This window comes from Diabrotica virgifera, chromosome 7, assembly GCF_917563875.1.
Source record: "Diabrotica virgifera virgifera chromosome 7, PGI_DIABVI_V3a".
NCBI classification, from domain to species: domain Eukaryota; kingdom Metazoa; phylum Arthropoda; class Insecta; order Coleoptera; family Chrysomelidae; genus Diabrotica; species Diabrotica virgifera.
The window spans coordinates 199,960,515-199,977,179 of record NC_065449.1 but is presented as its reverse complement, the minus strand read 5'-3'; the positions used below and the strand labels follow the sequence as shown (position 1 = coordinate 199,977,179).

General features: G+C 31.6%; 1 protein-coding gene across 1 annotated transcript in view; it reads left to right on the top strand.

The window, feature by feature from the left end:
- The window catches only part of LOC114327119 (glutamate receptor ionotropic, kainate 2-like), a 158,593-nt gene extending 142,414 nt beyond the window's left edge, over positions 1-16,179 (top strand). The window contains exons 10-11 of the mRNA XM_050657069.1: positions 6,635-6,654; positions 15,921-16,179. Coding sequence (XP_050513026.1) covers positions 6,635-6,654; positions 15,921-16,179 — 279 coding nt within the window. The remainder of the gene's footprint in view (positions 1-6,634; positions 6,655-15,920) is intronic.
- The last annotated feature ends 486 nt before the right edge of the window (positions 16,180-16,665 follow it).

Sequence of the window (16,665 nt, the reverse complement as noted above, 5' to 3'; positions counted from 1 at the left end):
TGGAAAATTAAATTAAAAAATGGCAAGCGCCCACTAAAATGGAAAACTTTACTTAACTTTTTTTTGGTTTTAGGACCTACTTTTCACAACCCAATAGGTCCCCAACGCGCTCGAGTGACTGCACATTTAGCATACTTTGCTCCCCTACCATTATATTGCTGCCGTATCTCCTAGGTATCGTTTTATAAATGACTTGCTTCACAATTTTAATAAATTGTAATAAGATCCAGCGAATAACTGTATAATTTGCTTCCTAAATTGTAATTTTGAAGCCAGTCATTCTTAAAATAAATTATTTACAGGGCATAACGCGTTTGCTACAGAACGTTTTGCCCATTTCTCGAGAATATTGTGTTTTGCACTTGTGGCACTATTGAACTAGGTGTGCGATATGTCCGCAAATGCTTTGTTTCCGAGATACGGGATGTTGAATTTTTTCTTACAAACTGACGATTGATCTAAATTATTTCGATTATTTATTGATCTAAAACCGGTTAAGATATGCAAATGAAATTTGGTAGGTGTTAAGAGGTAGTTATCGGTAAATTTTATATTCACCATTGGCGTGCATACGGGTAATATGACCGGGTAATATGACCCGGGTAATCAAATTCTTAGTTGTACGTCAAAAAATGCGCAATAACCACCTCTTAACACCTACCAAATTTCATTTGCATATCCCAACCGGTTTTAGAGCAATAAATAAATCGTCAGTTTGTAAAAAAAAATTCAACATCCCGTATCTCGGAAACGAAGCATTTGCGGACATGTGTTTATAAAGTAAGCGGTCATTATTTTTTCATGCAGAATTACCCCTTAAAGTTTGTCGCACTTATTTAGAAACACCCTGTATTGATGCAGAACGTTGCTAGTTGTTAAAATATCTAACTTTTTTATTATACAACATAATCAAATAAATCAAAAAGCGAAATGTTAAGAAAGCTTAAGGCTACAGTCAAGTTTTAATTTAAATATTTTACATACGCTAGAATATTCCACAGGGTGTTCCAAACTTTGAGGAAAAGCACACTATCATTGTTACACCCGGTATACAATGACACTTATCTGTTTAGCAACAATATTATTACGTCGATATTCTTGAAGAATAAAGCTATAACATATTAAAAAAATCACTAAAATCGGACAACAGGTTTAGGAAATATGAGACATTAAAAATGTCCCATTTTTAAGGTGGTGCGTTAATTTTGACGCTTAGTGTATAATAAATAATAACACTTTTATAAAAAAGAACTTTTTTATAATAACACCTTTTTGTTATTTATAAGAAAGAATATAAAATAATTTAACGATAAACGATTTAACGATAAAATGCTTAAAAATCCAAAAATTACACTCTAATAAAAAGTACTTTTTATAATATCACGGTTTTGTTATTGTACATGTACATATGTAGGAGACAACATGTTTGGAAAGAATAATTAACTTATAAAATATGAATTTTTAGTAGGTGTATTAACTGTTATTTATAATTATGATTCCAAAAATTACACTAGTATAAAATAGTATTTTTTATAATACCACGGTTGTTTAAAATGGTATATACAATTTTAAGTATATAAACGTTTAATTAGTTTATAAAATAATTAAAAAAAATACGCAACAGCCGGGTTCCAACGGGGGACCTCTTGATCTTCAGTCTAATGCCACTGAGGCACCATCAATTTGTAGATATCGATTTATTAACGTACTTTAAAATATCATTGCATTAGTCACATTTTTAAAATAGTTTGAAATTAAAAAAAAACCGATTTGTCCATACAGTGTGATTGGTCAGTGGGGTAAAGCTTTGTAGATCCGTTATAAGTAATAGATAGTAATAAAAGTTAATAACAAAAATTGTTGGTCATTTTACATCAGTTGGTCTGTGCTAATTCAAATGGCAAGTACCTAGTTTTTTCGAGCAGGGAAGCATGTTGCTCTTTAGGCACATACATATTTTAATCTAGTAACATCGACTTGTAGTCATAATATTTTATCATAAGGTATAATGTAAGCCATATATTTTGAAGTTACCACCTTCATTGGTGTGCTAGTTACAACTACTTTGCGGAATGTAAGTATTCTCCACATAATTTTCTCATTAACAGTCACAATTTTATCCTTTTTGCCTTAATCTAACGTGGAAATACTTCATTCCAGGCACTGAAGATGTTCTGTTCAGAACGAAAACGTTTTGCAATCCATGTGGATGACTTTTAGAAGTTTTAAATAAACTATTTTATACCAAAATACAATTTGAAGTTTTTACTTCTGTATAGGTTTTTAAAAATTGTAGTCAACTTTGATTACAGATTGATAATCAGTAATGGTAAATTGTAAGTTTTGGACAATTATTCAGCCATGGCTTACTTAAAATTTGGAAAGATTTAGACCCGTAATTATTAATAATTTTGCTCTGAAAAATGAAAATATCTCGAAAACTAATAAATTTACACATATGGAATGTTATACAAAAATTAGAGTATGGTAATGGTACTTTTTGATAATGATATCAAATACAGGGTGTTCTATTTAAAATTATTGAGAAAATAATGCACTTGCGTTTTGACTCACCCTGTATTCAATATAAAGAACATTAGCAAAACAAACATTTACGAAAATTTTGACAATAAATAAAAAATTATGACGTCAATAAACTATTGACCTTGTGCTTTCTTTTATTTATACAGTTAGTTAAACTTGTTACGATTTTCATATAAGATTGGTTATAACTTTGTAAATACCCCGTATAACATACCAAACCTTAATATTTTTGTAATCGAAAAGTTACGAAGATTTCGAATATAAAATAAAATACAGGGTGTTCTATTTAAAAAAACATATGTTTGGTCTGCCACTATGTTATCGAACACCCTGTAACATTCTAACTAATTTTGTAATATGAAGCTCAAAGTTCACTACAATTTTTGTTATTAAATTTTATCGCTATACATTACTATAACGGATCTACTGAGCTTCACCCCACTATATAATTAATCACCCTGTACATAATATAATAGCAGTTAAATATTGCATTGTTAACTAGTTCTAAGCTATCCTGAAAATTTCAGGTATCTAGGTAGATTTTAAAATGGATTACAAAATTTGCGGAGTCCGTGACACCAACCAAGCCAAGTATATAAAAAGGTTTTAAAATAAAAAGGGGCATGTCGGAGATACTAGCGACTGTTCGTTCCAGATACTTTGGAGGGCGCGCCTATCGCGCACACCAAATATTGTACACCGACATCGAAGATTAATGCAGCAGTTTTCCTTAATAGTCTAGTCGCAACATAGGGGGGCCCGTGAGAAATTCTAGCTCGCCGTGATTTGATGGTGGCATTGTAGAATTTTTTGGGTCGCTGAATCAAATACAAGTGGTCTGGAAGCCCAAATATGGTGCGTTTAATTGTTATAAACAAATTATTTTAAAATTAGGTATTTTTCAGGAATTATTAGAAGCCCTGTAAATAAATTGATAGTGTTAAGGTCTTCTCTGGTGTATTTTTGGTCGCTGAATCGAATGAGACTAGTCGCGATTACTCAAAATATGTTCTTATTTTGTTAATAACAAAATAATTGTTTATTCGCCGAAAAGCTCGAAATAATGCGCTATCTACAGAAAGTTGTAGCCTTTTTCATAGTATTTTTATACGCTAAATCTATCGCCACTAGTCGTGATAGCTTAAACCACGTTCCTGTTTTATTATTAATAAATTATTGCAAAAATAACGGTTTATAGTACGTTTACTCACGGTTTTTGCTCTAAATTTAAAAAAACCACTTGGAATGACACGAAATTTGGCAAACACATAGCTAACATATCAAACAAGACAAGTGATATTGTGACGATGTGCGCTTTTACCCTGGGGGTGAGTTTCACCCCTTTTATGTGGTGAAAAAAGAAACCTTTAAGATAAATCCGGAAGTGGATAAACTAATTAATTCTAAACAACTTTTATTTTGAACAATTTTTTCAATAAGTCAATACTTTTCGAGACATTTGCGATTGAATATGTTCATTTTTTAACAAAAAACCCACGTTTTTAGACGGCTTTTCGCAAATAACTAAAAAAGTAAGTATTTCTCATAAAATTTTCTTAGCAAAAATATATACTGTAAAAAAGTGAAAAAAATGGTGTATGTGTGTGGTTCGTAGACCCAGTAGAAGCGGAGTTGTAGCTAATGAATATCAGGTTCATATTCGTCAAATTCCAAATCAAATATTTCAACATAAAATAACTAAAAAATGAAGCACTTTTTAAGGAAAACTCATTAAAACTTTGAAAAGCTTTTAAAAAAACTTTATTCTTGTATTTTGAAAAAGTATCTAATATCAAAAATAAGCAAGTTACGCTCAAAATAAAGTTGGTCCCTTTTTTTGGTAAAAAAAAACGAGAAAATCACCCCCTAATTAGCATCTCAAAAGAAGTTATTTGTTATTACTTCACAAGTTGCTTTACTAATGTTTTATTTATATGATCTGTAAGTTTTATCGGTCCAAAGTGCTTATAAAATCACCAAGAACGTGGTTCGTTTGTTAAAAAATGAACATATTCACTCGCAAATAACTCGAAAAGTATTGACTTAGTGAAAAAACTGTATAGAACAAAAGTTGCTTAGAATTAATAAGTCTATCTACTTCCGGACTTATTTTAATGGTTTCTTTTTTCACTTCCGAAAAGGGGTGGAACCCCCAGGGCAATAGCACACATCGGCACAATATCACTTGTTTTGTTTGACATGTTAACTACGTGTATGCCAAATTGCATGCCCATCCAAGTCACTTTTTTAAAATTTAGAGCAAAAATCGTTAGTAAACTACTATAAACCGTTATTTTTGCAATAATTTATTAATAACAAAGTCAAAATGTGGTTTAACACTAGAAAGTCGGGCTTAGCTTACCTACCTAGAAAGCCGGAAGGGATCATTTTGGCCCCACGTCCTTTAATCAATTAAAACTCAGTTTAAAAAAATTAAATTTACTCTATACGATATAATCTGATTTCATCTTTTACTTTCATTGTTTAACACGTTTGCTGCCTATCAAAAATATTCGGAACACCATACAGTTTGCAGTTTCTGATATCTTCCACACATTGCCTTGTTACAGCCGCGGCAATGATTGGAAGTATGATTTCTTTTAGAAAATATTTTCAACTGATATTTTTGTCGTTTTTGGATAGTAACAGTGATAGTTGTTGGTAGACCTGGTGTTGCTAGGCGTAGTTCCAGATTTCGGGAGGCAAGGTATGGGCCTATAATTCTTCACACAGCCGAAGAATAAACTTACAAAGACTGAGTCTACTTCCAGTTATTTCTTTATAAATAATCCATGCATTTATTGCTTCCAAGTCAAGAGTATTATAAAAAATGTACATAGGCCATCGTCTTGAAGTTACTTTTGTATAAAGACGTGTCATTTGGTCCTCTATACCCACAATTGTATCTTTGTGTTCACTTGTGTTCACCAACAATTTTATCTTGATTACGTAGATGATCAGTACCAGTATAAGGGTAACAATTTACAATAAACATACATAAAGATAATTTTACCCATCCGACAGGAATTTGAAAAGAGGCTCGTCGAATTTCCCAGAAAACTATAATAACTTACACAGGGCCAATTTGGCCCCTTTAGACTTCTATGGTAGATTTGTTAGAAAACTCATTTAATAAATTTAGTAAACAATATTTTTTGTGCTAAAATATTTGTATCAAAATATTAAAAGTCATAAAATATGAACTTATTATTGTCTCAAATATAAAAACCACAATAACTTCAAATCGCAACAGGGGCCAAATTGGCTTCTCCGACTTTCTGGTTTAAGCTATCACGACTATGAAATAGTGGCAATCGATTTATCGTATAAAAATACTATGAAAAAGATTACAAACTTGCTGTAGATAGCGCATTATTTTAAGCTTTTCGGCGAATAAACAATTATTTTGTTATTAACAAAATAAGAACACATTTTGGGTAATCGCGACTAGTCGCATTTGATTCAGCTACCAAAAATACACCAAAGGAGAGCTTAACACTATCAATTTCTTTAAAGGGCTTCTAATAATACCTGAAAAATACCTAATTTTAGCATAATTTGTTAATAACATTTAAACGCAGCATATTTGGACCTTCAGACCACTTCAATTGGATTCGGCGACCCAAAAATCCTATAATACCACCATAATCACGGCGAGCTAGAATTTTCCACGAGACCCCCTATGGCGCGACTAGACTATTTAAAAGTGTTTATCTACTTTAACATCAAAATTATTTCCACAATGTTTTTTTAATAATAATTATATCTTAATAGTGTCGCTAACTTTTGACGACCACTGAACAGATTCCCTCTGATACCCAGTGATACCCTCAAGGTCGCTTGCACCGCATCAACGAACATCTGTCGTGTCTTCTCTTCGCGGTTGCAGATAAATGGGTTTTATTGTATATAATTTAAATTTTATAAATATTTATGTTAAACAAACTTAAAACTAATAATATATAATGCTTAAAAAATGTCCAAAATGCTTAACTACCTAATTGTGAAAATTATAATTATTATTTTCAATTTTAATCCTTCTTCCTTACCTTCTATGTTCTGTTACTTATAATTAAAATAATTGTTGCAGGAAGGAGTAATGCTACCAATGTTGGATATAAAGCGGTCGCCTATAAATTATGAAGTAGACACCTAGCGACGACTCCAAGGTGGAGGCTATTCGACCTTCACATGCCCTTCAAATGCGATTAGGGACTGTTGTGGTGGTCCAGTGTACTCTAGGTAAATTTAATTAAATATTGTATGTAATGAATAATATAACCTTTATCTAAAAATTTTAATTTGCTTTTTTAGGGGAGTGCATTTAGATTTTCACTTCGGAAAAAATCAAACAAGATAAAACTTTTTGTAATTTCATTAAGAAATGTTTAATAAACAACATACCAAAAAGTTCTACTCGAGAAGTGGGTGCTTCATTTTTTATTAAACAAATGAACAGCCAAGTTAGATGTTTTTTTAAATAACTCCGAAAATATAATTTTTAGAAAAAAGCTGACTTGACCAATGAAAAATTCAGAACATTTTACAAAAAAAACCTTATATAAAAATTTTTCTAAAATTAAATCTTTAGCTTCTGTAATTTTTTATTTATAACGCTAAAGTCACCCTTCTCACACACATTGTCGCACTGTAAACTAGCGTTGGAAGAAGTGCACGGTTGAGTTTTTTTAATGTAATTTTTTAACTAATGGATCAAAAGAAATTTTACAAATTGGACATGAAAGAAGATGAAATAAGCTATCTTATGGTTTTAATAAAAAGAAATAAAATGTATGGACATAAGTACGGTGTGGGCGGAAAGTGAGCCTTACATGAATTTTGTTTAAAAATGATTTAAAAATGTGTAACTAATACAATTTTACCTATAAAAAAACTCTCAAATTTGCACAACTTATCTCTCAATCATCTTACTAAACGATGTTTCATTCAGAAAAAATCTCAAAAATTTAATTCAAATAATACGATGTCTCAAAAAATTTAATTTTTTAAAACTTCGTAGTTTTACAGAATTCCCACCATTTTAAGACGGTATTACTCAAGTTTGAATAAATCTGTTACAATTTTTTTGATATTTTTTTAAAGCTTAGGATGTAATCTTTAAAAAGCACTGAATTATTTTAATTTAAAAATTAAATAAATAATTTCTTTTTGAGAAAACTAAGAAATATAACAAAAATGTAATACAAAAACCGAAAATTACCAGCTGAAAAATGTATATACAGAGTGATCAAAAGTTTTTTCTGTAAAACTTACCTAAAATACATTTAACATTAATAATTTAAATATTTATTTTGAAAATAAAAACTGTAGAAAATCTTAGTATATCGTGGTTAGTGTTTTTAAAATATCTATGTACCAGGGCTGTTCATAAATTAAGTTAGTAAACACAGGTATGTACGTATTATGTGAAATTTAGGGTACCTTAAGTTTTATCAGTGAAGAGACTGTTTTATCAAGGAAGAGGCTGTTTTATCAGTATTACACTCAGTGATTGGCTAGAGCGACGCGTGGTGATTGGCTGAAAAAGCAAAAACATCAGAATTTGACAGGTGAAAAAAATAATCAAAATAAAATGTTGAATTCACCCATATTCTTAACATTATTTATACAAAACAATTGTTATTGTTTAAACAATTAGCGGCGAAATTTGTGAGTAGAACTTTTTACTTTAACATATTTACTTATAAACTGACAAAAAAAGTTTTAGAAAAATATAACCTTGTTTGATTTTTTCTGAAACATTGTATCTTTTCGTTCTAATTGCACTCCCCTATTTATGTTCGCATTTGTACGTAAAAAAACGTTCGCAGTTTTTTTAATTTGCTTTGAGACCGCCATTATAACTAGACAGAAATATCTGAAATCGCCAAGGTCAGACCGATCGAGACATTTGGGTTATGCGACGTTGTCAGATCGATCGGGTTTCAAAGGTGTTTCGGTTTTTTAATTGTTACTTCTTTCACACTAAAATTTCTTCTTGCGTAAATTTTAAAACATTGTGTATAATTTCACGAAAATCTGCACTTTGTACAAACGCATTAAACTGAAGTCTCCTCTTCTTAATTTGTTACCTAAGTGACCTTCGCAGTTTTAGCTATTTCTGTACAGTTGTACTTGTCCGATATCTTTTGGTATATGTTTTCTCCGTAATATTTATTTTGTCATGTTTTTACACTCACAGACAAAAATATTCCATATTTTATTTTTGAAGTATATCTTTTACCTTTTAATAAATTTTGTAATTTTTATTGCTAAATAAGTAGAGCTGAACTATCCTACGTATATTTATTATCAAGTAACTTACATATTGCAAAGTCACAACTAATTTTTAGAGAAATTAATGAAATAGTCTGATTTTGCTTATAACATTTAATTAGAAAAAGAAACAATAACAACAATAGAACAATTTTTACGGCAACATTGTGACAATTTAGTACCTAGTATTTCCTCCTCTAGCTCTAATGATTGCCTGCATCCTTCTATGCATGCTCCGCAGAATATCTTGGATGGTTTCTTGCGGAAGTCAATTCCATTGTTCCTGTGCAGAAATTCTTAATTCTGCAATTGAGTTTGGAGCTGGATTTCTTGCTCGTATACGCCTTTTTAGGATGTCCCATATATGTTCTATGGGATTTGCGTCAGGGCTCATTGGTGGCCAGTCTAGAGCCTCAACTCCAACACCCTCAAGATATTGTATGACTGTTCCTGCGGTATGTGCACGGGCATTATCAGGCATTAGCACAAAGTTATCATACCCAATGAAGCCGGCATAAGGAAAAACATGCTCTTCAAGGACGTTCCGTATGTACCAGTCAGCATTCATTCGAATATCCACCTCAATAAGCTCCGTACGACTCTCCCAACTAATGCCACCCCATAGAATTATGGAACCGCCACCAAAACTAACATATTGTACAAGATTATATTCTGCGAAACGTTCCCCAGACCTTTTATATACTCGATCACGTCCAACTGGCTTCGATAATTGTATCCTCGTTTCATCTGTGAAAAGAACTCTTCTCCATTGATGTTCGTTCCAGTTAACGTGGGCTCTTGCAAAGTGCAACCTTTGAGTTTTATGCCGTGGTAGAAGAAGTGGTACTCTGGCAGGCTGTTTTGGATTCAAACCAACCTCTTCGAGTCATAGTTTTGACACTTACATTAACTTTTCTTGTGATCAGTAACTCATTTTTGAGATAAGAAACTGTAAGTGTACGATTTCGCAAAGATTTAAGTCTTAAATATTGGTCATCTCTTGGCGTTGTACATCTTTTTCGTCCTTGACCAAGTCGCCTTTTGTATTCCCCAGTCTCATTGTATCGCTTTACTATACGAGAAACAGTCGACTGATGAATATTCGTTATCCACGCAATATCTTCTGGTCTGTAACCCTCATTTCTTAAAGTAACAATTCTAGCACACACTACCTCACTTAGATGTGGCATATCAGCAAGAAAACTGCAGAATCGAAAAATAAAACTCTCCAACTGACATATTCTAACTGACAATTCAACAAAACAAGAATTTTCAAGTCGCCAAAGCACACTTGCCATACTATGCAATTATTGAAAATTCAGTTATAAAGACGATGTTTGACCATTTATTTATCTCTAATAAATTAAAATACATCAAATAAATAAATAAATAAAATAAATAAAATAAATAGATAAACAACTAAATAAAAAAAATACTTAACGTTTCAAAGATAAAAAATAAACAAATAATAACGATTGAAGATAAAATATGCAATATTTTTGTCCATGAGTATATATATTTTTTTTAACAATAAATTCCCTTTTTAATAATAATCCTTACAAGTTTCAACTGTTTTAATAATTTTAAATAGACCATGGTAATTAAAGGTTCTAAATAGATTTATCTTTAAATAATCTATTGCGGCCTCTTTATTTTCCCTGTATTTAGTCTTTTGCTCTTCTATTATTGGCTTTGGCTTCTCTTATTGTCTTTTATTTTTGTGAGATTTTCGACTTTCATTTTTGGTAACATCTATTCTGATGTTTAATATAAAAATATAAAATATATTAGAAAATTTTAAAATATAGTTTATATTATACAAATCCTGAGTAAATGCGTAAGGAAACTTGTTAAAAGAGACAGCTTCAACATCAGAACTAAAGCGGACCTTAAAATTCTTTGCCACCATCTAGGTCTACATACTTACCAGGTGCCCCAAGAAAAGAGTTCTGTTTCCACCAGCCAAACTTCTACACTGGGGCGGGAACGAAATTCCTGACGAATACTACGTCGTTCTAAAAGAAACTCCCCTAGGATATTGTGAATAATATAAGCTACTAGCTGCTAGAAAAAATGCTGAATAAGAGCCGTTCCAATGTATGGTTGGTAACATTTGAAGTGCTTCCTTCTCACGGTTTGGTTGGATTCTCTACATCCATAGCAAATACTGTGCTCGTCTCAATTCTAGGGTCAAGTAACAAAAAAATAACAAACCTAACTTGAAGAGGCAAAAGGCTAAACAAGGTTTCATAACGAATACGATTTGAATTCATACGATGGTAATTGCAATATAAATGTGGTCGATAGAGTTCCTTAAGGAGTGGTTTTGCAGCGGATGGGTGAGTTAAGGAAGTGATCAAAATTGATATACGTTGGCCATACTATGTATCACCCAGCGAGATATAATACACTCCAATCAGTAATATAAGGCCAGGTAGACTAATATACGATAATCGGGCATGGCACAGAAAGAATAATAAGTAGAAAATACAGAAATCATCCCCAGAGAAATATTAAAATCAACGTTTTTTTGTCTAACCTAAAGATGAATAAATGAAGCAGCTCCTTTATTTACTTCTTGGTTCTATTTCATACTCTATTCTATTTCACATACTTCTTAATATATTTCATGTTTTGTGATGTGTACAAAAAAGCATTATTAACAACGATATGTTTTTCCTACTGCTTTTTCATTTTTTCCTTTTCTTTTTTATTATTTGCTTCGCGGGTATTAGTCCAAAAAGCCATTGCGCATCCGCTATAAAAAATATTCCGATTCGGATTTTTTGCACAATCTTACTCAAAAAGGACACCCCTTTTAACAAATTTGCATGTTGCCAGGACCAAAAGTGGTTCAAAAATTTTTAAACGTTTTTTTTTTGTTTTTTTCCTAAAATTACTTTTTTTGCATGAAAGTTTTTTAAGTTTTTTAAGGTTTTTTGGATCATTCCAAACAGAAAAGGCCTTCCGTGACTTTTCTCTAAAGTTGATAGTTTATGACATTAAGCGATTAAAAATTGAAAAATTGCGAAATCGGCCATTTTTAACCCTCAAAAACTATGTGAAAAACTGAAAATTTGAATGTTGCCAAGGTAGGTAGATATTCTTTAAACATCGATTGATGAAATCCCGAAGAGTTTTTTGCAACACAATGTTCAAAACTCCTTTGTTTTTTAATTGCTACTCAAGAGTGCGCGACACTATTTTCCACCGTTGCATGTGTATACAGTATGGTGCAAATGAAAGGAATAAATTCGTTATTTCGTAAACCGGTGACTTTAAGGAAAAATCCCGAAAAAGGTCGATTTTTATTTTTAAGTTATGATATTGTGGCATATATATGGTATACAAGTGACGTCATCCATCTGGGCGTAAAGACGTAATCGATAATTTTTTTAAATAATAATAGGGGTCGTGTGCTAGCTCATTTGAAAGGTTCTTCAATTATCTATTTAGTAATAAAAACATTTACATAATTATTTATACAGGGTGTCCAAAAAAAGTTTTTAATTAAATTATTTAATAAAAAAGAAGAATGTATGTAATTTGTTTAATTCAAAATACATTTTACTGCTTTCACAAATCAGAAAACAAAGTTTATTTCACAAGTAATCGTTGCTTTTCGCTTAAATTAAATGTTCAAACTTCCAAGAGGCAGGTGGCTGGCGGGAGCTGGCTTGAACATTGAATTTAATCGAAAAGCATTTTTTTAGTTTTCGGGTAACAGTAAAATGTGTTTTGAATTAAATAAATTACATACATTCTTCTGTCTTTTTCAAATAATTTAATTAAAACCTATTTTGGCCACCCTATATAAATAATTATGTAAATGTATAAACATTCTCAATTTCTTTGCAAAACGAAAATGCAGCAGCTGCATAATACTCTGGTTAAATCGGAGAGTGCAGGAAGAGTCTATACCGGTTTCGGAGATCTTTTTCCCCTCATTAGTAAACCCATATCCTCTTCTCTCCGCTTTAACCATTTACCATAGCTTGGGCCTTCCCGAATTTCAAAGAAAGAAATGTCACGGATGAACTAGGGCCATCTACCGAAAAACAAACTAAGGTATCAATCGAAGTAGAACAGAAAACGAGAATAAATATCGCCTCCGTACCACCAGATTGACAACAGGTGGAATACTTTCTTTGGTTACACCTCCTGAGATTTTCAAAAATTATAAATCATACAGGGTGCCGAGGAAATTGAGATGAGAGAATTTTAAATAATTCACAACTCATCTACTCAGCGTGGTAAAGCTCCAACAAGGAAGGAATCTTTCTTGTTGGAGCTTTACCATGCTGAGTATCGTGGGATTTTCCCACGATCGACCTCCCGTTTCGATTTCTTGTCGAAAATCGACCTGTTTTGGGATTTTTCCTTAAAGTCGCCGGTTTACGAAATAACGAATTTATTCCTTTCATTTGCATCGTACTGTATACACATGCAACGGTGGAAAATAGTGTCAGGCACGCTTGATTAGCAATTAAAAAACAAAGGAGTTTGGAATATTCTATTGCAAAAAACTCTTTGGGATTTCATCAACCGATGTTTAAAGAATATTTACCTACCTTGGTAAAATTCAAATTTTCAGTTTTTCACATAGTTTTTGAGGGTTAAAAATGGACTATTTCGCAATTTTTCAAAATTTTTCAATTTTTAATCGCTTATATGTCAAAAACTATCAACTTTAGAGAAAAGTCACTTAAGACCTTTTCTGTTTCTAATGATCCGAAAAACCTAAAAAAAACTTTGTTCCATGCAAAAAAAAATAATTTTAGGAAAAAACAAAAAAAAAGTTTAAAAAATGTTTGACCCACTTTTGTCCTGGCAACATGCAAATTGTTAAGAGGGGTCCATTTTGAGTATATGAGGGGAATATTTTTCTTAGCGGATGCGCCAGTGGCTTTCTGGACTATATTAATTTATGCTTTACTGTTTTCGGCATTTATTTTTCCATTGAATATTTTTGTAGCTTGCTGAATGGGAATACTAAAGATCTGTTTTTTTATTAATGGTTTTGTTTCCTAGATTTTTACTATTTGTTACTTTATGTAAAAATTTTGGAATATTCAAAATATTTGTTCTTTATTACTTAAAATGTTATTTTACTTGAATTGTTTCCTTAATTACGAAATTTTTGATGTTTCTTATTAGTACATTCTTTCACGGTTTTTGCCCTAAATTTTAAAGAACCGCTTGGATTGACATGAAATTTGGCATACGCCTAGCTTACATGTCAAAGAAAAAAAGTGATATTGTGCCGATGTGTGGTTTTGCCCTGGGGTGACTTTCACCCCCTCTTGGGGGTGAAAAAATATATGTCCATGATAAGTCCGGCAATGGATAAATTGACTAATTTTAAGTAACTTTTGTTCTATAGAGCTTTTTCGCCAAGACAACACTTTTGGAGTTATTTATTTATTTATTTATTTATTTATTTATTTATTTATTTATTAACCATACAGACTAAATGTCTCATTACATGGCTTAAAAAATATATATCTATACATTATTTGCGAGTGAATATGTTCATTTTTCAACAAAATAACTACATTTTCAGACGGTTTTTCGAAAATAACTCAAAAATAAGTATTTTGTCGAAAAACGTTCTTATCAAAAATATAGCCTGTAAAAAAGTAAAAAAAAAAGATGGTGTACGCGTTAGGTCTCTGGACCTCGTAGTACCAGAGTTATAGCAAATGAAAAAATAAATTCATATTCACCAAATTTTGAAGTGAAATATCCAAAAAATTAAGCACTTTTTTGGAAAACCCCATTTTAACTTTTAGTTAAAGCGGGTATTTTTAAAGTGTTTAAGAAAAGCTTTATTCTTGTTTTTATAAAAAGTTTCTAGCAATCAATTTATGCAAGTTACGCTCAAAATAAAGTTGGTCCTTTTTGTTTTGGCAAAAAAAACAGGAAGACCTCCCCCTAATTAGCAACTTAAATGAAATTAATCGTTACCGCTCCAGAAATTATTTTACTTATGTTGTGTTTACACGATATGTAAGATTCATCGATTCAAAGTGCTTATTTTTGAAAAAATTTGGTTTTAAAGTAAAATTTTAATTTTGAAAAATATGCTTTTTTTAAAATTACTTAAAAGTATTTAGAGATACCAAAAATCTCGAAAAATAAAAAAATTCAGCATTGCTTTTCTGAATATCATGTATTTTTTTGTTTTCCTGTTAGACAAAAATTTATTAAGATTTGGTATTTCTAAATTTGCATACATTCGTGATCAGTGACTCGTTCAACCCCTTTTAACTACAGCCCTTTCAAAAATAAGGCCTTTGAACCGATGAAACTTACAGATCATATAAACAATACATACACGAGTCAAGAAACTTGTGAAGTCGTAACGATTAAGTTCATTTGAGATACTAATTAGGGGGTGATTTTCCCGATTTTTACCAAAAAAAAGGGACTAACTTTATTTTGAGCGTAGCTTATTTACTTTTTATTCTAGAATTTTTTTTTATAAAACAAAAATGAAAACACTTTAAATAAGTTGTAATGAGTTTTCCCCGAAATGTGCTTCATTTTTGGTTATTTCACGTTAAATTATTCCATTTGGAATTTGACGAATATGAACCTATTTTTAATTAGCTATAACTCTGCTTCTACTAGGTATAGAGACGTGATATACACACCATTTTTTTAAATTTTTTACCGGCTATATTTTTTCTAAGAATATTTTTCGACAAAATAGTTACTATTTGAGTTATTTACGAAAAACTTCTAAAAGCGTGGTTATTTTGTTGAAAAAATGAACATATTCACTGGCAAATAACTCGAAAAGTATTGACTTAGTAAAAAAACTCTATAGAACAAAAGTTACTTAAAATTAGTCAGTTTGTCCATTTCCGGACTCACTTTGGACGAATATTTTTTCACCCGCAAGAGGGGCTGAAAACCACCCCCGGGGCAAAAGCACATATCGGCATAATATCACTTTTTTTCATTGACTTGTTAGCTATGTGTATACCAAATTTCATGTCAATCCAAGCGGTTCTTTAAAATTTAGAGGTTTTGTAATATTTTACCGTTAAAGAACGTACTATATCATTAATAATAATTATTTCAACTTTATTCAGATCTCATCAAAAAGCGGCGACGCTAAACTACAAGGTAGACCTCCATTGCCCCGACCTGGGCGCCACCAAGAGCGCCACGCTGGGGCGCAGCCGTACCGTGGTAGGGCCTCAAAACCCCTGCGACGTGGTCCAGAGTGGGCTCAACGTGTCTGACAAGATACTGTGGAAGTTCGATTGTGATATCGCTAGTCCAAATAGTCCTGATGTAGTGACTAGAACAATGCCAGACGCTGTTGAGAGTAGGACCACCACTTTGTGATACCGTTAGATAGAAGAAAATTTAATGAAAATTATTGTTTACTGGTCAGGAAAGAAAATGTGCTTAACATAGTCACTTCAATTATTTTAGTTGTTGGTATCGTTTCAAAATGTGGTAATTTGGTTTCTATTATACAGTGCTCGTCAAAAGTACGTATCTCCCTCGTATCTTTTGAACGGTTATACCTATAATAGTCAAATTTGGAGGGAGGAAATAAACGAACGTAAGCTTCTTAACTAGTCATGACAGGTGACGTAATAGTGACAGATGACGTTACAGAGCCCTGTGACCGATAAATTTAAATGGGACCTTATGGCAAGTGATCCTACCTCGTTTGAAAGGTATTTAAAATACCTATTCAGTCATACTAATTTTTTTGGGTTTTAGTTTATTTTGATTTTGGTGAATAAATTAAATAAATATAATATTGTAGTTTCGCATTTAATTAATAAAAATTCAAATGTCCGCCTATGGTTTTTTTGTCAA